Below are 24445 nucleotides of genomic sequence, written 5' to 3' on the forward strand. Positions count from 1 at the left end.
ACAATTCCTAACAGCTTCAGGCCACTTAAGTGGGTGAGGGAAAAAGGAAAGGGCCTGAGGCTGTTAGGAATTGTGGGAGTTGAAATCCAAAACACCTGGAGGGCCCAAGTTTGCTCATGCTTGATCTAAATATCTACCTACCTACCTATCTTCTGTGATATCTATCTATCTACCTAACTTCTGTGATATCTACCTACCTATCTATCTTCTGTGATATCTATCTATCTATCCATCTATCTTCTGTGATATCTATCTACTGTGATTATCTTCTGTATATCTACCTACCTACCTACTGTGATTATCTATCTATCTATCTATCTATCTATCTATCTATCTATCTATCTTCTCTGATATCTATTTGCCTATCTACCTACCTTCTGTAATATCTATCTATCTTCTGTGATATCTATGTGTCTACCTACCTACCTACTTCTGTGATACCTATCTATCTATCTGTCTATCTTCTGTGATATCTATCCACCTACCTACCTACCTATCTTCTGTGATTATCTATCTATCTTCTGTGATATCTACCTACCTACCTACCTATCTTATGTGATCTATCTATCTATCCTCTGTGATATTTATCTAACAACCTACCTGTTTTCAGTGATATCTATCTACCTACATACTTATCTAACTTCTGAGATATCTATCCACCCATCCATATATCTAGCTATCCCTATCTATCTATCTATGCTCTGTGATACATTCCTACCTATCTTCTGCGATATCTATCTATCTTCTGTAATATCTATCCTATCCTATCCTATCCTATCCTATCTATCTGTCTACTGTGATATCTATGTTCTGTGATACCTACCTACCTTCCTCCCTATCTTCTGTGATATCTCTATCTATCTATCTATCTATCTATCTATGCCCGACAGGCCCCTCCCACCGCTGTTTCCTCTCCTCCTCCTCCTCTCCCTTTGGCCTCGGCGGCGCGCGCGGCGGCTGGGACTGCTGGCGTCGGGGTCGCGCTTCCCTTGGCGCATCCTTCCTTCCTTCCCTTCCTTCCTTCTTCCCTTCTTCCCTTCCTCTCTTGCTTCTCGGCCGGCAAGGACTGGCGATGGCGCCGAGCCGCCCGCTGCTGGCGCAGTGCGTGTGCTCCTTCTTCGCCTTCCTCTTCTCCTTCATCGTGGTGGTGCCTCTCTCGGAGAACAGCCGCGACTTCCGCGGGCGCTGCCTGCTCTTCGCCGAGGGCCTCTGGCTCAGCGCCAACCTGACGGCGGAGCGGCAGCGCTTCACGGTCCAGGAGTGGGGGCCCGAGCCCGCCTGCCGCTTCGGCCTCGCCGCCGGACTCCTCTCCCTCCTCCTCGCCGCCGCCCAGGCCTGGCGGAGCCTCTTCTTCCTCTGCAAGGGACACGAGGAGTAAGTCCAGGCAGAGAGACGCGGTGGGAGGGGTGGGCTTGGAAAGGAGGGAGTCCCGGCCATCCCCTCCACCCCAAGGCCGGGGTGCCTGTAGAAAGAAAGAAAGGAGGAGCGGGGGACGTGCTCTTCTCCCTTCCCTCTTCTATGAGTCTATGCTTAGGTGCCCCTCTTCCACTGCCAGGGCTCAAGGCTCCCCATCCCAAGGGCTGTCCATGTACAAGGTCTTCAGCCTTCAACATTCCCTAGCATTGAGCCAGGGCCATTCAAGTCATGCCCAGTCATCTACAGCGGAGACCCACTCTTGCCTGCAGCCTCTTATGATGAGGAGGATCATGATTATGTATTGCCTGCCTCACCTTGGGAATCAAGGCAGGGTAGAACATGATTAAAGTAGTGGGACGAAACAAGGCACGAATTAAAATACATGTCACAAACATACACAGGTGAAATGCGGGTTAAAATTCACACCTTGCCCTATCCTACTGGTATGTGGTCTACACTGAATAATAATAATAATAATAATAATAATAATAATAATAATATACTTTATTTGTATTCTGCCCTATCTCCCCGAGGGGACTCAGGACGGATTCCAGCACGCACAACACAAAAGCAAACATGTTATGCCTAGAATCAACAAAACACAGATAAAGGTAAAGGCCTTCCCTTTTGGCTCTGGGTGTGGTGCTCATCTCCATTTCTAAGCTGGAGAGCCTGCATTGTCTGTAGACACCTCCTAAGTCATGTGTCCAAATGACTGCATGGGATGACGTTTACCTTCCCGCTATTGCTCTACTCACATTTTTGAACTGCTAGGTTGGCAGATGCTGGGGCTAACAATGGGAGCTCACCCCACCCCACAGATTTGAACCACCAACCTTCCAGTCAGCAAGTTTAGCAGCTCGGTGGTTTAACCCATTGCATCACTGTGGCCCCTACTGACCCCTCATCCCAGGGCAATCCAATGTAGCACATGTTGGATTGAGCTTAATATGGGTCACATAGATTCGAACTACCAACCTTCCAGTAAGCAAGTACAGCAGTTCAGAGGTTTAATACATTGCACCACTATGGCCCCGTCTGACCCCTTATCCCAGGGCAATCTGGGGCTAACAGTTGGAGCTCATCCTGTCCTGCAGATCTGAACCACCAACCTTCCAGTCAGCAAGTTTAGCAGCTCAGTGGTTTAACATGTTGCAACACTGTGGCCCCCTCTGACCCCTTATCTCAGGGCAGTCTGGGGCTAACAGTGGGAGCTCATCCTGTCCCACAGACTCGAACCACCAAACTTCCAGACAGCAAGTTCAGCAGCTCAGCAGTTTAACCCGTTGCACCACTGCGGCCCTACTGACCCCTTATCCCAGGGCAATCTAGTGTAGCACATATTGGATTGACCTTGATATGGGTCACACTGGCACTCCTTGGTCACTGTTCAGGTGGGAGGGAGTCCCGACTTCCCCATGGTGCTGAACCAGGGTTCCCTCCTTATTGTTGTCTCCCATTCTCTGTGTTGTGATGGTCCCTGGACACAGCATGGATCCTCTGTCAGCTGTCACCTGCAGTGATATCAGCAAAGGGATAGGGCAAAAAGGAGGGAGAAGGAATCAATCCTCCTCTCCTCCCTCCCTTCTCCAATCACTATGTTGTCCTGGCCACTGTCACTGTGGATGATGGCCTATCTCACAGCTTGAGTCCACTCAGCCAAACAGAATGGGGGGAGACTGCAAGTGCCAATCCGTCTTCCCAGACCTCCCAAGCCCAGGAGGCATGGATTGGAAATATAAACAACCATGTCTGGTTTGTCTTGGAACCAATCCAAGTGTCTATATCAGGCATGGGCAGATGTCAATCTTCCAGGTATTTTTGGACTTCAACTCCCACAATTCTCAACAGCCGGAGTTGAAGTCCAGAACACCTGAAGGGAACATGAGTCAAGGCCATATTAAGATAGCCTTGCCCTGCATTACCTCAGATCAATTCCATGCAGCATTTGGCCACCATGGACTTGATGTGAGACCCTTCTGCCTTAACTGGTCAGTGTAGATGTGTTCTCTGAAAGGTCTTAATACAGGTTGAGCATTACTTTAGTCTAATTGTTCTGTTCCTCATAATCTGATTTGATATTTTTTACATTAATAATAACCTTTTCTTGGTTTTTTCTTGATTGTTTTTCAATCCCATCTTTTCTCCAAATATCTCAAAACAGCATATAGGGCTTTCTCCCCCAGTTTATTTTCACTGGCATAACCTGTAAAGTAGTTCAGGCTGATATTTAGATTAAGATGATCAGTGCCACTCAGACCCCTTCTTCACTGCCATATAATCCAGATTATCAAAGCAGATAATCCACATTATCTGCTTTGATCTGAATTATATGAGTCCACACTGCCATATAATCCAGTTCAAATCAGATAAACTGGATTTTATATGGCAGTGTAGATGGGACCTCAGTGAGTTTTATGGCTCCATGATGATTTGAATGTGAACACCTCAAGTTCTGGTCCCTCAATCTAGCCCTTTTGGTTTCATAAGTTAAAGGTAAAGTTTTTCCCTTGACATTAAGTCTAGTTGTGCCCGACTATGGGGTGGTGGTGCTTATCTCCATTTCTAAGCCAAAGAGCTGCCGTTGTCTGTAGACACCTCCAAGGTCATGTTCCTGGCATGACTGCATGGAGCACCGTTATCTTCCCACAGAAGTGGCACATCTGCATGTTTTTGAACTGCTAGCTTGGCAGAAGCTGGGGCTAACCATGGGAGCTCATCCTGCCTCCAGATTTGAACCAACGACCTTTCAGTCAGCAAGTTCAGCAGTTCAGCTGTTTAACCTGCTGCGCCACTGGGGGCTCCACTGGGCTCTGGGGCTCCAAATTTTCATTGTTTTAAAGAAAATTCATTATATGGTTTCATACAATTAATGAATTTTAATAAAAACAATGCTAAAGGTAGTTAACAACACTCAAAACATCTAATCCTTATAAGCAAATAAGTAATATCATAGAAAAGATGAAAATAGTTAGTGAGTAAAAACATAATTATTTAAAAGTAGAGATTAAAACACAAAGTCACAGGAAAAGAACAGTGCAATAAGTCATAAGCTTATTTAAAACACTTGCCTGCTAGAATAATCACTTTCTGTAAAATGTTCCAAAGTCTAGGGGCAACTAAGAAGGACATTTTCATATGTATTTGAGTAACCATGAAAAAGGACCATTACAGAACTATGGAGAGTACCCATGCTCTTGATTTTTAAAACTATTTGCTTCTAGGGGTAGATCTATAGTTCAAGCCTATGGAATTATGAGAGTTGTTGTTTTACAAGGTCTTCAGACTTCTCTGTCAAGAGTGCTGATGCCTCAACAGACTACAAGTCCCTGGATTCCACGGCCATGACAGTTAAATTACGTTATTTCTGCAGTGTAGTTGCATCCTCTGTTGGAGTGTGATGCAATTTTGCAATGTTTTAGATCTCTCCAGGCTGTTTCAGGCCCAGAAACAGATGGGTATGTATATGTGTTTGTACAGCTACTGTGCTAATTGCATTCTACACTCTCTGATGGATGTGTGGAAAAGGTTCTAGATACAAATCTTTGATGTGTTGGAAGTTCTTGTATGTGGCCTATCACCCACATTTCCTTACTTTTGAGTGACCTCTTTGCGTGACTTAGGCCTGGGACACCATTTAGTTAGCTTATTAATTAATCCTAGACTATTCTGAAGCAAAGTCATAAGAGAACATGAAGCCAGACCACACATATGACAGCATTGTCTGCAGAGTGCACAGTTCCAGATGTCTGGAAGCAAAAGCTCAATCACACGTCTATAATAGAACATGCAAGCGATCTCCATGGAGATGTGAAACAGAGCAATGCTAAAATGACATATTCTGTAAAACTGACATTTAAGATGTGTTGCAATTAAACTCAGCATGCCCTAAGTTTTCTTGGATGAAGAGGGCTTTAGTCAAGAAAATTGAACCACTGCAACCTACACTGGATAGTATAGGTAAAGATGGAGAACATAAGCAGGGTTTCATTTATGAAGCCTACTGTGGCTCTGAAGCTATGGACCGGAGGAGAAAGGCTACTTATTGAAAACATCCAGACTTCATGCTCAGCCTCAGAGACCCTCTTTTAAATTCTCCTGTCATTAGAGAAGTGGTGATTTGATTTATTGGTTTTGATGCAAAACACTTCTGCACGACCCTTGAAGGAAAGGTTCCTCAAGCTAGAAGCAGAACCTTGTGAACAGTGGCAATTTCCTGTTGGGGTTTTCTTCCCAAAGAAATTTCCCTAGGGCTATTCTTGCTTTCTTTTGGGAAAAACCAAACCAAATCACCTAGACACACATCCTTCTGCTCAGCCCCATAATCTCTGATACACATTTAAAATCTTTTAAACATCAGTTGTTGTGCGCTTTCAAGTCACTTCTGACATGCTAAGGTAACCTTATCAGTCTACTGGCTGGCCTTGGGCAACCACACTCTCACCACCTTAGAGAAAGTCAAAGGCAAAAACCCATCTCAATGAATGTTTCCAAGGAAACCCCATCCTTAGGGTTCTCCTTAGGGTTGCCATAAGTAAGAAACGACTTGAAAGCCCCGGGGGGTTGAGAAGGGCGGAGTACAAATATTTGAAATAGATAAATAAATAAATAAATAAAGGTACACTGTAAAAACAAATACGAGTCTGTTTGGACAGGTCCCTAAGATCTTTGGGAGGCTTTCTCTCCATCCCACCACAAGCATGGCTTCTGGGAAACAGAAGAAGGTCTTCTCAGTAGCTTCTCCTAGGCTATGAGAGGCAACAACAACAACACTTTACTTACCCTTCTCCACAGGGGGACTCAGAGATATAACTACAACATAGATATAAACAAACACAGGCAAACATTCATTGCCTTGTTACAAATGGAAATACACTATACAAAGACAAAAGCAAAAGCTTCTTATTTCACTTCCAGCTCTGGAGGTGGTGCTCTTCTCTGGCTCTGGGGGAGGTGCTTTTCTCCATTTCTAAGCTGAGGAGCCTGTATTGTGGTAGACACAGCTTGGTTGTGTGGCTGGCAAGATTGCTTGGAGCATCCCTTTGCCTTTTTCTCTCAAAGTGGTACCTATTTATCTACTCACATTTGCATGTGTTCAAACTGCTAGGTTGGCAGGAGCTAGGGCTGACAGCAGGACTTCACCCCATCTTGTGGATTTGAACTGCCAACTTTCAGGTCAGCAGATCAGCAGCATAAGGATTTAACTCATTGCACCACCATGGCCTCTATCCAACGTGGCTCCTATAGAATGACAGGCTTTTGGCAACTGAAGGTTTTTTAAGAAAGCACTTTTAAGAGGGCACATTATGGGTCTGAATGTACTATTTTAACACTGCTGTTGAAATGGTTTTTAATGCTCTCTTTTAAATACCATTTCAGTGCTATTAGTTTGTATGTTTTAACCTGCTGGATGTGCTCTAGCTGGAGATGGTGCATTGAGTAGGAGTTGGACCTGCAACCCATGAGATCCATTCCAATTCTGTGACTCTAAGTATCCTTTACATTCATTTAGAAGTCTAGAAATTTTAAACAGAAAATCAACCCCAAAATCCGAGTTGATGTATCCATATATTGATGTGGTACCTGAAGTCCCACCAAACAACTATTTAAAATCACATTTTGATGGTGTTACCTCAATATCTTGATTACATAGACTGTCAAACTGATGTTATTTCTATAATAAAAATGCTAAAACCAGAAATTAGATATAGAACAATGTAAGTAATTGCACAGTAATGTTCTGTATCTGCTTAAATTGTCTGCTTTGCAGAGGAACAGAGGCTGAAAAATTGACAGACACTGCAATTTTGAATCCTACATGAAAGCAAAATGAGAATCACATTTTCTCTCCCCCCCCCCATCTCTGTGGTTTGTGAAACCACTCTGTCTCTCTTTTTTGTTTATAAATACAAAGTACCTCCTTCTAAATTCTTCAGCTGTTGTTAAGTGTCACCAAGTTGACTTTAAGAACTTACAGTGAACCCATGAACTAAAGTCCTCCAAATCACCCTATAAGTCACTGCCAAGCTCAGGTCTTGCAGACTCAGGGATCTGGCATCCTTGACTGGGTCCATCCATGTGGAATCTGTTCTTCCTCTTTTCTGACTGCCTTGTGTCTTACCAAGCATTGCTGTCTTTTCTAGTGAGTCATGTCTTCTCATTTTGGCTTCTAGGGAATAATCAAGCTTGATTAATTTGGTTTTTTTTAGCAGTCCATGGAATCCATAGAACTCTTCTCCAGCATCATGTTTCAAATAAGCTGTTTTTCTTCCCATTAGCTTTCCTCATTGTCTTGCAGTCACAACAATACATAGACATGGGGAATATGATGGCATTTTGCAAACACAAGCACAATTTAAACCCTTATATATACACAACACTGAGGCAGTCCCTGAGTCACAAACATCTAACTTATAAATGACTCATAGTTAAGAACAGGGATAAGACAACAGAAAGTGAGATAAATCTACCCCTCAGAAGGGAAAGTCACTCCTGGAAGAGTTCATATCATGGGAAAGAGGTGTCTCCACTGAAGCGTTATCACTATTCCTTGTTTCCACAACATGCCATTTTTTTCAAAATCCACTCCTCACAGGGACAGAAAGTGTGGTGAAATCTTCTAAACGGGCACAGGCAGCAAAACAAACACTTCAGGGGTGTTCACCCTTCCCTATGCTATCCAAAGATATATATGGCTGTAGTTACACTTTAAAAAGTATCTGTTCTGATTTACATACAAGTTCAAATTAAGAACAGTCCTACAGAACCTATTTTGTTCATAAATTGGGGACTGCCTGTATACTAAATTGGACACATTTGTATTGTCTTTAAGGTTCCATGCATCAAAGGAGGTTCTAGTGCAGGACTTGACTTCAGGACCCTTTTCTCTTAGCTATTCAGTGCCAAAACCTGCTCTTGACTTCTACTTGAAGTCAACTTATACATGAGTATGTATGGTATAATAGTTGCCACTCTTGGATTCATGATCTGATATTACTGTATATTTTCCTCCTCCTCAAATTCTTTACTTTGGTTAATAAAAAGTAAAAGCCCCCAATTCAAACTGAATATAAAACTACTTTTTTAAAAAAAAGAAGATATTATAATGTTTCTAAAGGTAGAATGAGATCAAAGCATGGGTTAATTTGAAGTGTGTTTCAGTTAGAACAAGGCAAAGAAGGAAGCAAATGCTTCTTAAACCCAAATCTGTCACTAGCGATTTGACAAAACAAGGAATGCAGCTTTTGAATTTCGCTATCTTAGCATGAAGTGAGTGTTTAGCTTTTGTGGCATTTCAGATTTGAGGAGCTGATGCTAAAGACAGCCTTGCAATTTTTTGGATGTTTTAGGAAATGTGTCTTCTTCTGCCCATTTCCCAGTTTGATCTGCTGGTTTCTATGCCACTGGCTGAAATAGTGGTAGTGGGGATGATTTGGTATATGATTTGGGGTTTTGTTTCATGACACACACACACAAGTGGATACCCAAATCCATGTGTGTTCAATTTCAGTTATACATAGTGGTTCAGTAATATGCTGCCCCTTATATAAAATGGCAAAATCAAGATTTGCTTTTTGGAACTTTCTGCATGGATACAGAATTCCTGGTTATGGAATGGGGATGGTAGTTTTTCTTGAACCTGTTTTAGTAGGATTAAGCAACATACGGTATGTGTTGAGATTCCTAACTGGGTACTGTAGTTCTTGTTCCGGTTGTCTAAATTGGGAAGCACTATAGGGAAGCGAAACTGACACTATCATACTATGGACATATCATGGGAACACATTAATCATTTTAAAAGACAATAATATTTGGTAAGATGGGGAGGATGAGGATGAAGTCCACATTGTAGGTGGACAGACTCAGTCAAGGAAATCAGGGACCTAAGTTTGCAAGACCTGGGCAGGGCTGTTGCTAGCAGGGTGCCATAACCTCTTATTAATAGAGTCGTCATAAGTCAAAGTAGAGTTGATGTCCATTAATAATAGGGGAGCATATGTTGCATGGTGTGGAAATATATTTATTTATTAAGGCATTTCTACCCCTGCCTTTCTCCATCCCAGAAGGGACTCAAGGTGGCTTACACATAGGCAACTATTTGATGCCATAAAGCAATGCACAATTAAAATAAACATTAAAATAAAATTATAAAATACATTAAAATAATTAAAAACATTGAACACAATATCTTCACAATTAATCATGTGATCCTTAAGTGTAATCCGGGCCATTCCAATAGACATTGCACATCATTCCATATCAATCTATTGTACAAGTTCTCCAAAGGCTTGGTCACTCTCTTATGGAAGATATATCTTGTAGTATGTGGAACAATCTTTCAATAAGTGGGGTGAGAGTAGGATAGCATAGCTAATAATGGGGTGGCGAAAATTGTAGTCCAAAAATATTTACAGGGTCACCTGTTCCTCATCCCTGGCTTGGGGAAAGTGCTTGTGTTACTGAAGGCTTGTGCTTAGTTTCTTCCTTTCTCCTCCATTCCCAATTTCTATTGCAGCTCTTTTTTCTATGCTTTCCTGAATCTACTGGTCAGCGCCTTTGTGGTATTTATCATCTTTATTGCCAGCACTATTGTGACTGTTGGCTTCAACATGTGGTGTGATGCTATTACTGAAAAAGGAAGCATGCCAAATAGGTGAGTACTGGAAATAGGGATTGTTGTGTTTGTTTGTTTTTTATTTTTTTAAAAAACCAGTTTCAACCTAGAATGATATCACTGGAAAGAAGCAAAAGTTACAGTTATGAGAGCAAGGAAAACAAACATGAAGAAATATATCCCAGAGACTGTCTCCAAAGGTATGACTTGTTCAAGCAAGGCTGATAAAAGGGTTTTCAGGCTATGACTCCCACATGCTCTTAGGTACTATGCCCATTGGATATCCTAGTTGGAGGATTTAGGGAGCTATAGCCATAAAATTCTAGAACCATAGATTTGGAAGGGATCCTATGTGCCATCTCATCCAATTCTTTGCTAGTACAGAAATCTATTAAAACTACATGTGAAAAGGGTCTAGGAGTCTTAGTAGACATCAAGCTGAACATGAGTCAACAATGTAATGCCACAAAAGCCAATGTGATTCTAGGCGGTATCAATAGGACTAGATTGAGGGATGTAATAGTCTATTCTGCTTTGTTCAAAATTTACCTGGAATAACAATGTCCTGTTCTGCACAACACAATTCAAGAAGAATAGAGACAAGCTGGAAAGTGTCCAAAGATGGGTGACCAAAATGGTCAAAGGTTTATTAACCATGCTGTATGAGGAATGGCTTAAGATGCTTGATATGTTTAGCCAGGAAAAGACATAGTTAAGAGGTGTCATGAAAACCATGTTTAAATATTTAAAGATGGAACCAGATTATTTTCTGCTGCTCCAGAAACTAGAACATTGAGCAGTGGATCCATATGATGACAATGAAAACAAAAACAACAAGAAGATTCCACCTAAATACTATGAGGAACCTCCCAAATGTAAGAGCATTTGACAGTGGAATATTCTGCCTTGGAGTGTGTTGGACTCAGATTTTAAACACAGGTTGTATAGTCCTGGATGGCCTTTGGTGGTTTCTTCCAAATCTATGTTTCTATGGTGATACCCTTAGACTTTTCTATTCCAGAAAGGTATTCCCTGCCAAAATTAGAGAAATTACTTCTCCTTAAAATCCATTGTCTTTAAAAACTAGATGACTACATCATGATGAGAGAGTTGTAATTTTTCCAAATATCTCCATTCTGTTTGAGTCAGAGAAACAAAGGGTTTGTAGAGTTCTTTATTGAGAATGCTGGCCCGATCTTGCGCCTTGAGAAACATAACTGGATTATTTTAAGGATTTTTTTCTACCTGATGTTTATGGGAAATTCTTTCCCACAAAATTTAGATGGTTTAAGGATCTCTAGAAATTAAAATGGAATGTAAGAATTTGGGACCTAAAATTTGCTTAAGAATGCAGAATCCCAAGCATGAAATGTTATTAATTCAAAACTACAAGTGGGAGAGAACGGTTGGGTTGGGTTGTCCTGGCTCACATTTGAACAGAGCATTAAATGTCACTTTTTGGCATTTCAATACCTATAATCCTCCAGCTACAATGGCAAAGGACTATTCTTGCTTATGGATTCAGAGAGTCCAAACATTAACTTTTCCAAACTCTGAATTTGAACTGACATGAGCAAATGTCTGGTAGCAGAGAAATGTTTTTACTACATGTTGTATAGCATAAACCCCCAACAGTTTTCCAGGGTATTCTATCAGTTTTCATTTCCTATTAGAAATATAAATATCTATTTGGAGTTTCTTTAAAAGCCAGTATGTGCTTGATAATAATGTAGTAGATAAAAAGTGACATTTTATGTCATATGATATAGATTAATGACACTGATAAAGCATTAATTTTATGTTTCACCTTGTCATATGTTGTAAAATGCCATTAGTGAATGTTCTGTTTAGGGCTGCAACGATTATTCGAATATTCGGTTTAAAATGCTCTCTGGGTTTTTTGGTGAAAAAAACCCTGATTGACAAATCGAATGTTCGGATAAGCATCCAAGATGGCTGACCACACTGGAAAGGCGAGAAAGAGAATGAAGAGAGAGAGAGAAAAAGGCCTTCCGAAGCCTCAAAAAAACCTGGATATTTTTCACAGCACGAAGTAAAATTCCAAGTTGTTTGTTTAAAATAAATAAACAAACAACATCTGTAGGCAGATCCTTTCTAACCGACACTTTGCTCTGGAGCATCTGAAACCAAAACCCCGCAAAAACTCCCTTCTTCTGAAGTCTTCTCTTGTGATGTCAAAAGGTAATGGAGGCTCCTAAAATGGGTTGTTGGGTTAGTGCCAAAGTGACTGTGGGTGGTTTGTGGGTGGGACATAATAAAAGGGGAAGTGCTGGCTTATTTTTTTAACTTTATTAAAAACCTTTTTAAAGTTTGAAGGGCTTTTCATGGATTTTGTTTTGTTTTATACATTCCCATTATTCTAATTCCTCATATTCTTTAGAAATTTCCAAGCACTGATATAGTGTTGTCCTATTTAGAATACTGTTAAATCAGCCCACCACATTCACTGGAGTTAGAGGCACCATACCCAAGAAAGTGAAAAACTTGAATAAAAACCAATAATTTTATTGCACTTTTTGTCTGTTGGTATTATATAAATCTCAGTTAATACCAACAGACAAAAAGTGCAATAAAATTATTGGTTTTTATTCAAGTTTTTCACTTTCTTGGGTATGGTGCCTCTAACTCCAGTGAATGTGGTGGGCTGATTTAACAGTATTCTAAACAGTATTTAACAGTATTATTTTCAAAATTATTTTTTAACCTAAGAGAATATCTCTGTAGGAATTTCTTAAGTCATCTAGCACTGTGGTTCTCAACCTGTGGGTCCCCAGGTGTTTTGGCCTACAACTCCCAGAAATCCCAGCCAGTTTAACAGCTGTTAGGATTTCTGGGAGTTGAAGGCCAAAAACATCTGGGGACCCCAGGTTGAGAACCACTGGTCTAGCACAACTGTAAGGTCAGCTTCAGCTGGAGATTTAACTAGTCTTGTGCATTTGTATAGAATCACTATCCATTTCTGTTTGTTCCATTTGTAAGACCCTCGTTTTCATTTTCGAGCACCTACCGAAAACGGGCACCTTTCCGAATGGGCGTTTTTGTTCCTCGGCCAAAAATACAATAATTTTCAGCCCATTGGCGCAATGGGCAGGCTTTCCCAGACTTTCCTTCCCCTCGGTTTTAGGGCTAGAGAAGTGAAAATCACCACACATGGAGGGCACATCTATCATTTTTTGCCCCCCAAGTTTTATAACATTTGTTTCATCCCCCAATTTTTAGGGATTTTTTTTCTTTCAATAAATAAAATCTCTTTAAAAACATTCACTCCCCCCACTGGCCTCGCCCTTCAACTTTTCCAGGAACAGCAGCAGGAAGGAGGCAGGGCACCAATCCTTCCTGCCAAATGTCAAAGATGCTCCACACACCACACACACAGCCAAGTGTCCAGCCCCACTATTTCGCTTCTTCTTTAACTGGCAGCTTGAGGGGAAATTCCCCTCCCCTTCCCATCATTTTTGGCAATGGCATGGTTCATCCTTCATTAAGAACTGGATTAAAAGCATCAGAGTTACTTAAGATACCACTATTTCTGTGATGCTTTTCTCTTCATCTGCAGAAGAAACTAGTTTGAAAAACAGGGCTTAAGCTACCACTATTTCTGTGATGCTTTCCTCTCTGTCTGCAGAAAAGAACTTGGTTTAAAGACAGGTTATAAGCTACTACTATTTCTGTGATGCTTTTCGCTCCATCTGCCAAAGAGAATTGGGTTTAAAGATAGGCTGTGTAAGGAGCACCACGTGGCTCGAAAAGTGGGCAACAAAACATTACCCGTTCCCACTTTTTTCATTTCAAGGTTATTTTCATACCAGAAAGGAGAGGACCATTTTGTGCCCCTTGAATGAAACAAATGGAATGAAACAACGAATGAAATGAGACAAATGGGTACCATGCACAGGTCTAGTTATAATCCTAAAGGCAAAGAGGGTCCTTTAGAATTATAAATCCCAAATCCCTCATCCTGGCTAGGAATTGTAATCTAAAATCTAGGTTTTCCAGGCCCTGTAACGAACAATCCCTTGATCTTTGTGTGTTATTTTGTTGTTGAGAAGGGGTGCAAAATAATAACTGAATGGAAAACTATTTTGTGAGCAGTGCTTTTTATTCGCCCTTTTTTGGAGGTCTCTTTCTCATGGACGCTTTTGAGAAGTCCACAAATAAGGATGATGGCAACAACCTTCATTTGTTGTTTCTTTGATCATTTGGTCTTTAGAGAAATGCTATTTCTGGGGAAAAAGCAATCCAGCAACTGAGGAGAACCTCCAGAAGGAGACTGAAAATGTCCCAGTCTTGATTTAATTGTATTTCCCCAAATCTCATTTGCATTCTCATCCCATATTTTGTGTATTTTTGGCATCCAAATACACATTTTTGTATACATTTTAGTCCATATTTTTGTATATAGGTTTTCATTGAGCAAAGGGTGTGCTTATCTTATTATTGTGCGCTTATTTTAAGGGGTTTCTGCTTTTTTTTTTTTTTTTTAAAAAGGTATTCAAGACTTGTGCAAATTTTATATATCTCAAGTGTCCCAAGGTTTTGAGTTTCTGCATCAGGTTACACTTTGGATTTTATCACACAAGGCTGATAAAGTGCAGATATAGCAGGATGAAAGTGCTTTTGGGTGGAACTTAGCACCTCTCCTGTAGTTGCATTGTGCTTAAATCATGATTGGATTGTCTCTATTCATTGACATGAAAAATACCCATCAATGAATTCAACATTGCTGTCCTTCCACCAGTCTTCCTTGTAAAATAATGTTCATTCTGCTGCAATCCCAATATTACAATGGAGAGAAATGTCTTGGGGGGCGGGGAGGAAGACAGGTTTTGGAGATTGCCAGAACTGTACAAATTTGTGGTTGCAACAAAATGGGGAAAGATGGAAAATAGGCAAAAACCACAGTGCACATTTGTTAGGTAGAAAGCAAGACTGTGGAAGAATGTTTATGGGAATTTGCATAAACAAAGTTTCAGAACTGCACAATTATAGTAAGATGTGAAAATGATTGTTCCAGTTATGTATTTTTTTCATTTGTTTAAAGCAGGGGTCCTCAAACATTTTAAACAGAGGGCCAGGTCACAGCTCCTCAAACTGTTGGAGGGCCGGATTATAATTTGAAAAAACATGAATGAATTCCTATGCACACTGCACATATCGTATTTGTAGTGCAAAACCCACTTAAAAACAATACAATAATTAAAATGAAGAACAATTTTAACAAATATAAATTTATTAGTATTTCAGTGAGAAGTGTGGCCTGCTTTTGGCTGATGAGATAGGATTGTTGTTGTTGTTGTGTGCTTTCAAGTCGTTACAGACTTAGGTTGACCCTAAATGACCTTGGAGGGCCGCATCCGGCCCCCAGGCCTTAGTTTGAGGACCCCTGGTTTAAAGAATGTAATTGCAACGAGAGAACAGGCTGGTGTGATAAAATCCTTTGTCTTATAATGAATCTCATGAAGTTCAAGATGATTTTTGTGTGTGTTGAGAAACTTGACCCCTACAATGGTCTTTTTTTTTGCCCCTAGCAAGAACTTTCTCCTGCCAAGTCTTTTCAACTTGTGCTCACTTGAAAAATCCCTTGAATGGCACAAGTCTTGAATATGTTGGTTGTCATGTGTGTATGCCACTCTTTTGTTGGCCATTTTGAAAGACCTTGGCAGTCCTTCACCTGACTTCCAGAAGACAGATTCACACAATTTCTCTCTTGCTCTTAATCTCTAGGAAATTGGAAAGAATGACAAGATTTGGGAAAGCATTAGAAGGGAGGTTGACATTTTGGCCCTTGCTTTGTTATATCTTTCCTTAGATGAAACTTCAGAAAGCTCTGTCTAGCTTAATGGCACACTCTAGGTATATTTGTCTGTGTTTTCAAGGATAGCAGACTGATTGTTTTGTAATGAAGGCATTGTCATCCAGTGGTCTTATATACAGCAGTGGGGTATTGCTGCTAGAAAATGGAGCTTTATAGAACAGGATTTAGAGGCCTGTTTCAGCTGAAGCTCAGTAAGGTCATTTGGAATTGCTGAAATGATTTTTGTTTCTTTCCTTTTCATCCAAACTGCTTTCTCCCTCCAGCTGTGAAGAATTACAGGATATAGATCTTGAGCTGAATTTAGAAAACTCAGCATTCTATGATCAGTTTGCCATCACACAGGTAAGTCAGATCACAGTGCCCAGAGCCTCTCTGTTCATTGAACTGACAAATTGTCACATTGGAAAAGATCTTTAAGTTATTTAGCCTATCTCCACACACTGAAGTATCATTCTTTGAACCCAATTTCACCTGATGTCAATTCACACATACATACCATTGTTTTCTTCTTATTCCATATAAAACAGCTTTCAGAAATGCTTTGGACTGACCTGGATTTCAGTGTATGAAGTGTCCTTAGACTTCATTTACACTATAGAATTAATGCAGTTTGGCACCACATAATTTTACAAGGTCTTTAGCCTTCATTGTCAAACAATGCTGGCACCTTACAAAATCCCAGGATTCCATAGCAGTAAGCCATGGCTGTTAAAGTGGTGTCAAATTCTACAGTATGGATGCACCAATAACTTACAGAAATGAAAAAAGGAACAATGCAATTTGGTGTCAGTATCTGTATGTGGACACACAGATAAAACTGAATTCATTTGCACTTCATGACCTCTTATAATGAATAAGCATATTAGTTCTTAGAATATTAGAACTAATATTCTAATTTCTGGGAAAACTGGCAGCTCCTCTTTGACCTATGGTTTCCTGAATTTCCTAGGCAGGGAAATTGGTTTCACAGGTAGGTTTAGCAGTGGGCCTTAGAATATTTGTCTACTCTTCACCAAAGCTAATCTAGAACAGGGTGATGGATATTTTCCAGGGACATTTGTATTTCTTGAGAAAAACAGTTATTGTGTTGTATTGGGAGTGTGGGCTTAAAAGAATATGTGTGTAGAAGGAATCCTTTGCCTCAAGTGGTTTGTCCTCAGGCATGGCATTGTGGAGCCACTTCTCACTGGCTTCATGATGCAATGTCATGATGATGATGATGATGATGATGATGATGATGATGATGATGATATATTTATAGACCACCCTATCTCCCTGGAAGGACTCAGGGCAGTTTCCAACACACGTGGTGAGCATTCACTGCCAACAAAGAGACATATAACAATACATCAAAACATGACACATCACAAAAAATAGGTAGCCATTACTATAAACTTAATACCAAATAAAAATTTACCCAAATTTAAACTAAACAATCCTAACAGACGTCAGCACATAATATGAATTTAAATAGAATAAGAATTTAAACAACTAAAATCTTATTAAGAGATAAAATATTTGCTGCCAACTGAGATCAATTCCAATATCTAAACAGGGTTTAGTATATCTAGACGATGCTATATGACAAGACATATTAATCTTCCTCCTCTCCATACGCCAGATTGCATAGATGTATTTTAGCAGCTTTTGAAGGTGAGGAGAGAGGGGACAGATTTTAGTTCTTTTGGGAGAGAGTTCCAGAGGCGGGAAGCAATCACGAAGAAGGTCCCGTCTCTCATTCCCACAAGCCATGCTTGAGACAGGATGGGACTTGAGACCAGGCCCTTCTGCACAAATCATTGTGCTCAAGCTGGTTTGTATCAGAGATGTGGTTCTGCAAATAGTCTGGACCTGATCCATTTGGAGCTTTATCTTGACCAATATGTGGTACCTTATTTGCTTGATTGAGAACATAGTGCCCCCATTCTGAATTGGCTTTGGTTATCACCAGTGATGCTATCTCATCATCCAATCTCAAGATGAATAATATTAGTTTGCTTGTTTTGAAATGGTTCCAAAGCAGCATTGGGCCCACAAGCATGTGACAAAAAGAAGTGAGCAAGAGAATCAAGCTCTTGGTGTTTGAGACAGCCTTCTGTCAAAACCCTCCCAAACTCACTTGGAAAATAACTATTTGAGAAAAAGTGCCTACTCTTCTGAAGTACAACCTAGAATTGCTTTATTGTGATGTGCTCTTTCTCTCTCTTTCTCTCTCATCTAGTTTGGTCTCTGGGCTGCCTGGCTAACCTGGCTAGGAATTACAGTTTTGGCCTTTTTGAAGGTTTATCACAACTACAGGCAGGAAGACCTTCTGGATAGCCTGATTCATGAGAAGGAGCTTTTGCTAGGACGATCCTCTTCACGAACTTCTTTCCAGGAGGAGAAAAGTGGCATGATCTAATGGGCAGATAACACCACTAGTTTACCCAGCAGGTTTTAGGTTTTGTAATTAGACTGTGAGGATTTGAAAAAATATTATTGGCATGCTTTTGAAAGCTTAAAGAAAAGAAAGGGAATCTGATATCTTTAGGAATGTCCCAACTGATGCAACCCATAAGGATGGTTCACTAAGGCATGTTCATCTCATGTAATTGCTGGACAAGTTTCTTTCAAATATTCAAAATATATGCCCAATAAAAGGTATTCTGTTATTGTTGGCATCAAGTACATCTGGGGATTAATTCATGATTACTCATTTACACATGCAACCCATGCATTGATACTACAGTTAAGCTGTGATGAACATCCACACGTGAACCAATCCATGAACAGTAAACTGTGTACAGTTCTTTGATAAAAGTTCATAATCTTGTCATAATCAGTTTGCTTACTTTTGAATATCTGACTGGCTTTAGAGTTGGAGACTATGACTTATATTCCTTCTCAACATGTTTGAAGGCAGAAGCTTAGTTCACCCACTCAGGTAGCCTCAATTCTGTTTTGGGGACATAGGATTGGATCCAGTACTTAGAGAAGATTTACTGAAATCAGTAAAGAAAGTTAGTCCTAATTAGTTTAAGAACCATTGATTTTTGTGGGTCTTCTTTAAGCACAACTAAATCCCAATTATGTGGGCACTCCACAGCAATGATCAATAATCAGGATAACTATTTAATATATATCTCCCCCCAAAAGTGAAGGAATATAGGCTGGAAATTGTGCAAATCAAATATCCAGATAATAAGATATCTAGAGTGACCACATCATGCATGGTTATTTATTTATTTATTTAGGTATTTTGATATTTATATATTTCTGTATGCGTGTATTTATTTTATATCCTGCCTTTTAGTACAGGAGCCAAGGATGTTGTTTTTCTGGTGATGGGGTGTATGTATTTTCCCTCCTCCATCATCTGAAAGCTCATGTGATCCAGTGGGTCGATGAACTAGAGCAGTGGTTCCCAACCTTGGCTCTCCAGGTGTCTTGCACTTCAGCTCCCACAGTTCCTAACAGCTTGCAGGCTGGCTGGGATTTCTAGGAGTCGAAGTCCAAAACCCCTGTAGGCCCAAAGTTTGAGAACCACTTAACTAGAGATTGCAAACTTTGCAGACTCATGCCTGAGGCATATCTCAGTAGGAATCTGCTGCCTGGTTTGAAGAAGTGGCATCCAACTTTTGATCCTCCAGGTTTTTTGGACTCCAACTTCCAGAAGCCCTGGTCATCATGTCCAGTGCTCAGGAATTCAAAGTCAAAAACACCTGGAGGACCAAGGCTTGGACACCACTGGCTTAAACCAATGGTTCTTAATCTTTGGTCCTCCAGGAATTTTGGACTTCAGTTCCCAGAATCACAAGCTGCTTAGAATATCTGGATAAAGATCCAAAATACAGGGTTAGTCAAAATGCATAGGCCAATAAGCCATTCAATTGAATGGCTTATTGGCCTATGCATTTTGACTAACCCTGTACAATGAAACCAAAGTTTGAGAACCATTAGCTTAGACAACAATTGAGTTCAATTCTGTAAGTCCAACTCTTACTGCTTCCAAGGCACAAGGCCAACTTAAAAGAACAGGGAAGACTAAACCTCACATTGGAAACACACCCGGAGGTCACATCATACAATCTCATGCATTGTGAACCATAGGGATGAAGGGATTGCTTTTAAATGGTGTACCCCCTCCAGTAAATTACGCACAGCAGCCATTGTACACAGGATTCAGCTTTCAACAAATGCTGCCCTGATCTTTTGATCATCGTGGCCATATGCTGAAAGCGTTTTATGTGCTGACATGCTAAAAATGTTCCAGTATTATGCCAGTTGTTCAGTCATGGGAATAAGCAGCTCTGGTCTTCTCTAAATTGTCAGCATTATCTTGGTTGTTCAATATGTTTGCCTGTGTGTTCAGATTTATGCATAACTAAAATATGAACATAGTCACTGGAACTTTTGTTTTTTTCAGCAACACTGAAGCTAACTGCCACATTAATTCACAACTGAAAAAAAAAACGCTTCTCTATGATACCATAGTCTGAGATTTCAGAAAATGGAAAACTGAATAAGAAAAATACTGAAATGTTTTCCAAAGATGAGACCTCTTGAAAATATCCCTGACAAAACAAACAAACCCACAATCAAAAAGAACAAAGGATCCTTTTGTTGAAACACATGTCTTGCAATCAGTGGCCAAGCAGAAAATGTGCAAATCTGATTGTTTTTGTACCTTAATTTTGTTTTCATATTCAATCTTTTTTGTAAACAACTTGTGCTCCTAATAGAAATTACCCTAGAAGCTACCTAAGAGGATAGACAATTAGAAACATTTTAGCTTATTGTAAGAGTTGGGGTGGGTGGGGTGGATAGGACATTACATTATATTAAGTGTGCTTTGTAGATCTTCTTGAGAGATCACCAAGTGCACTTTGACTTAGCATCAGCTTTGAGGTTCGCATGTGAAATATATAATTTATTGCTTGCTCAAATGTAGTCAGCAAGGCAATGGTGAACAGTTTGCCTTGTAAGCAGTTGATATATAATGCCTGCTTCTTCATATATGCAACTAGAAACTTAGTAATATAGTCAGCTTTAGTAGTGCTCTTTGTGATATTGTTCTCATAAAGTGTGTGAAATCATTATAAGATTACTGCTTCTAAGAGCACAGCTCTATGCTTAAAATAATGGTATTTAGCTGAGGAGTCAATTCATGGTTGAACAGGGATACTTTCTCTCTTTAGCTCAAACTACCACAAATGATTGTTGTAATCTAAGGAATTTTGCACACCTCTGAATGTTGGAATTAGGATTTCTTTGCAGGATCAATGATAATTCCCACTGATGTTATAGATCAGGAATGGGCAAACTTTGGACCTCCAGGTGTTTTGGACTTTAACTCCCACAATTTTGGACTTCAGCTCCAACTTCGGACCTCTAGGTGTTTTGGACTTCAACTCCCACAATTCCTAGCAGCCTGCCGGCTGGTAGGAATTGTGGGAGTTGGAGCCCAAAGCACCTGAAGGGCTGAAGTTTGTCCATGTCTGTTACAGATGAAACTTTGGTCAGTTCTAACCATGATCATTTCTCTGCTATAAATCTTTCCCAAAGAATTCTGACACTATGTTGGGTTGGGAATAAAATATAAACTATGGCCAATTGGATGTTCTCTCCTTCCACTTTTAAAAAGTAGTATAAACTGATTTTATTGTGAGCCACTGAAATCAACCAATTACATACAAAGTAGCCATTGTGGTTAAAATGGATATAAAACTTCACAAATATACAGTAGAGTCTCACTGCTCCAATATAAACAGGCCAGCAGAACGTTGGATGAGTGAAAATGTTGGATAATAAGGATGGATTAAACATCAAAGTTTGTTATGATTTTACAAATTAAGCACAAAAACATCATGTTTTACAACAAATCGACCAAAAAAAAAAAGCAGTTTAATACATGGTAACATTATGTAGTAATTACTGTATTTACAAATTTAGCACCAAAACATTGCAATGTATTGAAACAGCAGTGGATCTGGGCAGGAGGCAGACTGCGTTGGATAATATAGAAGGTTGGATGAGTGAAGGTTGGATAAATGAGACTACTATACCACCAACCTCTTTATGCAATCTTAGATCCTTTACAAAATTTTAGACCTTTTTTCCCTGTGCAAGCTCTATCTTTTGGAATCAATTTTCATTGGAAATGTGTAAGATTAAGCCTTGGCACGGAAAGCTGTTTCAGTAAACATAAACCAGTGTAAACTTGATGGTGCTTTACTGCTGATTTGAGTCTTTATTGCATATTCACAATGAGGAGGATGAATGTTTTGATTACTAAGTCTATGCTTGTGATGTGGATCTTTCTGAACCTAATTTTTGTTTATGTAGGGGAAAACTGTTGATAAATTGTTAAAAGATGTATCTGTGAAATAGATGAAAAGGGTTTTACTTGCAATGGAACAACTTACATTTATAATAACAACAATAATAAAACTTTATTTATATTCTGCTTTATCACCCCAAAGGGACTCAGGGTGGAAATTTTGGCAGCCCTACCTTAATTGCTATATAGCAAACATTTCAGTGAATATGTAATTTTGAAATTTGGTCCTTACTTTCAAAACAGAAAATTAGAATTTAAATGTTTGAGATGGGACATGATGCCCCCAAATATTGGAAATAATTCATTTATTTGCCAAGCATTTGGCATCCCCCATGATCCTTGAACTTGTCAGTAGGCTCATAATTTATACATCTGTATTTTGGGAATCTGGCTCCATTTTGTCTACTTGCATTCACGACTTAGAATTTGGATATTGAAATAGATTCAACATTAATCAATCAAAATTAAAAGCAAAAGATTTGAGATTACAGAATAGAATTTATATTTATTCCAGCACTCATTGAATGTACATTCCAGCCTTGCATTGTTTTTTTGTTTAAAGAATGTTTATTCATTGTTCAGTTGAACATGAATAGTATGATATGTACTGGACAACAATTAAAAAAATTAAATGCACATTCCTACTTATTTAATATGGAACTGAAGAGGGAGTTGTTTTCTCTGTGCAGCAAACTGTAGTTATTCTTTTGTTAGAGCAAGTTGTATTCCTGCAGCAAAATGGATGTAGCAAGGCATATTCTCCTGATTCGAACTAAAGGCCATATAACCATTGTATTTTCTTTGTTTTTTGTGTGGATGGAGGGTTGCCTAAAATACATATTGTTGGTGATAGTTAATGAATATGTTTTCTATTAAATGTTTCTCCCTCCCCCCAAAAGCACATTGGGCTTCTGATCTGGTGCCATATATTAATAAATTGTCTGAAAGATTTTTGTGGTTTTGGTATTTCCTTTATAGTGAAGGTGGACGATCACAGATAAGCGTTCCTGTTCCCTGTCTCTTCAGGTGGGTATGAGGAAAATGGCACCATTCCTTTAAATGACGACATTGCATATACGTTACTCAGCATACATCCACCCCCAAAATATCTCCTTTGCTAGAGATACACAGGGGAGGCTCAACCCATTACGCAAAGTAAGCATTTGCAGTATAGTTGATTTTGCCCAGGGGCGCTCTTGAGGCGCTCCTGGGGGAAAATAGACCTTGACATATGTGAGTTATAGTTACTGGGATGTATAGTTCACCTACAATCAAAGAGCATTCTGAACTCCACCAATGATGGAACTGAACCAAATATGGCACACAGAACTCCCACGACAAACAGAAAATATATATCAATGATTGGTTGGGGGGGGGGGGACCAAAATACTGTTTGCTTACTGTTGAAAATTAGCTAGGGCTGCCACTGGAGATATCATCTTTCAAGAGTGATTGCGTGTTTGTTCTGCATGGACCGTGTGGTCTCTTCCAATTCTATGACTTTGTGTGTGGAAATGCAATTAAATTGCATATATTAGTCCAGTATTGTCTACCTTACTCCTTCATTTTGCAATGTTTCTTCCTTTGTATATCTTTTCTTCTGAAAATCTATTTGGAGCTATGTCTCAGAACGCTAAATGTACTCGTTGCTGAGCCAATCTAATTCCCAAACCCTTCTCCCCTGAAGGATACTTCCATAATAGGTTTTCCTGAATTACTGTCATGTAATTCGCTCAACTATAATCAGAAGAGACATGCTTTTAATAGACGATTGTATCATCATGCCCAAGGGCCAATGGAAATGTGTGTGTTGTTACTGAGGACTCAAAATCCTTAAATTCAAGTGCAAACATATCTTATACAAGCATGATCATTAAAAATGGAGCAAGTTTGGTCTTCAAGATTAGTTTCCAGTTCCTTTTACAGTGGTCTGTATTTCCCTAAAGCAATGATGAATTTTGTCCTCCTTCTATTGTGTTATACTTTTCCTTTGCCTATCCTTTTGATGACCATCTTGTTGTGTTTCAAATAATAATAATATTTATTTATACCTCACCACCATCTCTCAAAGGGGACTTGAGGCAGCTAACATGAGGCCAAGCCCAAAAATACAATATAGCAAAATAAAATACAAAATGCAGACAACAAAAATTACATCAGAATAAAATACATACAGTAGAAAAATAAAATAAATAAAGCAAATTGACATAATATAAAATCAAACACAATGGGCAGGCCAAATGGACGATGTAAAATTCCT

General features: G+C 39.6%; 1 protein-coding gene across 1 annotated transcript; it reads left to right on the plus strand.

Moving 5' to 3' along the window:
- Nucleotides 1–942: 942 nt before the first annotated feature.
- TMEM179 (transmembrane protein 179) lies at nt 943–23134 on the plus strand. The gene is made up of 4 exons (XM_060755066.2): nt 943–1374; nt 9932–10069; nt 16130–16208; nt 18088–23134. The coding sequence occupies exons 1-4, from the start codon at nt 1073–1075 to the stop codon at nt 18265–18267; spliced, it is 699 nt and encodes a 232-aa protein (XP_060611049.2). The 5' UTR covers nt 943–1072; the 3' UTR covers nt 18268–23134.
- Nucleotides 23135–24445: the final 1311 nt, after the last annotated feature.

The sequence above is a fragment of the Anolis sagrei genome, chromosome 1 (genome assembly GCF_037176765.1).
Source record: "Anolis sagrei isolate rAnoSag1 chromosome 1, rAnoSag1.mat, whole genome shotgun sequence".
Classification (NCBI taxonomy): Eukaryota; Metazoa; Chordata; class Lepidosauria; order Squamata; family Dactyloidae; genus Anolis; species Anolis sagrei.